The sequence below is a fragment of the Solanum lycopersicum genome, chromosome 3 (assembly GCF_036512215.1).
Source record: "Solanum lycopersicum chromosome 3, SLM_r2.1".
NCBI lineage: Eukaryota > Viridiplantae > Streptophyta > Magnoliopsida > Solanales > Solanaceae > Solanum > Solanum lycopersicum.
The window spans coordinates 9,847,235-9,850,104 of NC_090802.1; the positions used below are offsets into that span (position 1 = coordinate 9,847,235).

At 38.2% G+C, this 2,870-nt stretch overlaps 1 protein-coding gene across 1 annotated transcript; it reads left to right on the forward strand.

Annotated features, from left to right (window-relative positions):
- The first annotated feature begins 1,666 nt into the window (after positions 1 to 1,666).
- Positions 1,667 to 2,449, forward strand: LOC138347386 (uncharacterized). Its single transcript, XM_069295685.1, has 2 exons — positions 1,667 to 1,949; positions 2,067 to 2,449. Exons 1-2 carry the CDS (start codon positions 1,667 to 1,669, stop codon positions 2,447 to 2,449), a joined length of 666 nt encoding a protein of 221 aa, XP_069151786.1.
- Positions 2,450 to 2,870: the final 421 nt, after the last annotated feature.

Genomic DNA, 2,870 nt, shown 5'->3' on the forward strand with positions numbered 1-2,870 from the left:
GTCCAGAAGAGTCCTGAGACCCACCATTTTGAATTTTCTTAACTTTTTGAATTTTTGAATTTTTGACGTGATGTTCAAAGAAGGCAACATTGCCCTATGTCATGGCCAAAGTTTGCATTGTTTTTAAATTTGAATGAAAGCCTCTTTGTTTTTAAATTTATTTATTTAGTCGTTTGTTATACTTTGATTTTCTAACTTTGTTTGTTTATGGTTTCAGTAATGTATGTTTTGAACCTGCCAATGTCATATCATGTCATGAGCTGAATCAACAAAATGGGGATGGTAATGACGAGATTGACGATTAAGAAGAAGAAAGTGAGGAACTAGAGTATGTCACCGAGGAATTTTGACAGTTTGAAAATAAACATAAACCAAATCCAGAGGAAACAGAAACGGTAAATTTGGGGAATCCACAATGTGTTAAAGAAGTTAAGATCAGCATCCACTTAATTGAAACTGAGAGAGAGGGCCTAATTCATTTGCTTGCTGAATATATTGATGTGTTTATTTGGGAAGTCTGTGAAATGCAAGGGTTGAGTACCGATGTTGTATCTCATAAACTGCCGATTAACCCAGGGTTCTGAGTTTAACGATTAAAGAAGTGATCACCATGCAGATAGAGTCTCAATTGGTGGAAGTGACACAATTATCCAACTTGGTTGGCTAATGTTGTTCCGGTCGCCAAAAAAGAAGGAAAAATCATGATTTATGTCGACTACAGAGACCTCAACAAAGCTATCCCGAAGGATAATTTTCCGTTGCTGAATATTTATATTTAGATCGATAACTGTGCTAAGCATATTTAGATTGTTAAATAGTCATTTGTGGATTGTTACGCATGTTACCACCAGATTCTGATGGATGAGGAAGATGCAGAAAAGGTAGTTTTTATTACACCTTGGGGTGTATATCATTAAAGAGTAAAGTCATTTGGCCTCAAGAATGTTGGTGCTACCTATATGAGGGGTATGACGATCATATTTCATGACATGATTCATAAGGAGATTGAGCTGTATGTGGATGACATCATAATCAAGTCCCGCGAGAGTTCGGACCACTTGACACATCTAAGGAAATTCTTCGATCGTTTGCATCATTACAACTTGAAGTTAAATCCCGCCAAATGCTCTTTTAGAGTTCCAGCTGAAAATTTGTTGGAATTTATAGTCAGCAGAAGGGGTATTGAGCTCGACCCATCTAAGATTAAAGCAATTTAAGAATTACCTCCATCGAAGACGAGAAAAGAGGTGATGAGTTTTTTAGGGAGGTTAAACTACATCAGTAGATTCATAGCTCAATCAACCGTAGTGTGTGAGCCTATTTTCAAGCTGTTGAAAAAGACGCCCCGACAAAGTGGACTGAAGATTTTCAGACTACTTTTGATGCTATCAAGAACTATTTGTCCAATCCACTGGTATTGGTTCCTCCGCGAGAAGGGAGTCCTTTGTTGTTGTACCTGTCTTTCTCAGATAGTCCATTCTGATGCATACTTGGTCAACACGACGACATGGGAAAGAAGGAAAGGCCTATCTATTATATAATCAAAAAGTTTACTTCATACGAGTGTCGTTACACTTTGTTGGAGAGAATTTGTTGGGCTTTGACGTGGCTTGCCCAAAAGCTGAGACATTATTTGTCTTCTTATACTACATACCTCATTTCCAGAATGGATCCACTGAAGTATATCTTCCAGAAGGCGATGCCGACTGGAAAGTTATCTAAGTGGCAAATGTTGTTGAGTGAATTTGACATTATGTATGTGACTCCAAAAGCGATAAAGGCACAGGATTTGGCTGATCATCTTACAGAATATCCCATTGATGAAGAGTATGAACCACTTAAGACTTATTTTCACGATCAAGAAGTGTCATTTGTGGGTGAAAATATTTTTGAAGCATATCCAGGTTGGAGATTATTCTTTGATGGAGCGGAAAATCATCAAGGTAAAGGTATTGGAGCTGTCTTAAGTGTCAGAATCTGGTCAGCACTACACCATGGCAGCTAAGCTCCAATTTAATTGCACGAACAACATGGCTGAATACGAAGCTTGTATTCTTGGGTTGAAGATGGCCATCGGCATGAATGTTTACGAGTTGTTCGTTATTGGAGACTCAGATCTGTTGATTCATCAAGTTCAAGGAGAATGGGCGTGAAGAACCCAAAGTTTATGCCTTACGTACAGTATGTACAAAAGTTGTGCAAAGATTTCGCAATCGAGTTTAGACATACTCCCAAAATACAGAATGAGTTGGTTGATGCTCTCGCCACAATCTATTCTATGATTAAACATCCGGATACATATTATATTGATTCTCTGTATATAGAGTTGAAAGAACATCCAGGTCATTGTTCTGATGTTGAAGCAGAACCAAACGGTTTGCCTTTGTATTTTGATATAAAGAAGTATTTGGAGTGTGGAACTTATCCCGAAGATGCTACATCCAATTAGAAGAAGTCGATACGCCGTATGGCTCTTAATTTCTTTCTGATTTGAGAAATCCTTTATAGGAGGACTCCAGATTTGGGTCTTCTAAGATGTGTCAATGTTGTTGAAGTTGCGAAACTTATTGAACAAAATACATGCTGGAGTTTGTGGCACGCATATGAATAGGATCACTTTGGCAAGAAAGATCCTTCGAGCCGAGTATTTCTGGATGACTGTGGAAAATGATTGTTGCAAGTTTGTGAAAAAATGTCATAAATGTCAAGTGCACGGTGATTTGATCCGAGCGCCACCTCACGAACTTAACGCTATGAGTTCACCTTGGCCATTTGTAGCTTGGGGTAAGGATTTCATCGATCCAATAGAGCCAGCTGCTTCAAATGGACACAGATTTATTTTTGTTGCTATTGATTATTTCATCAAATGG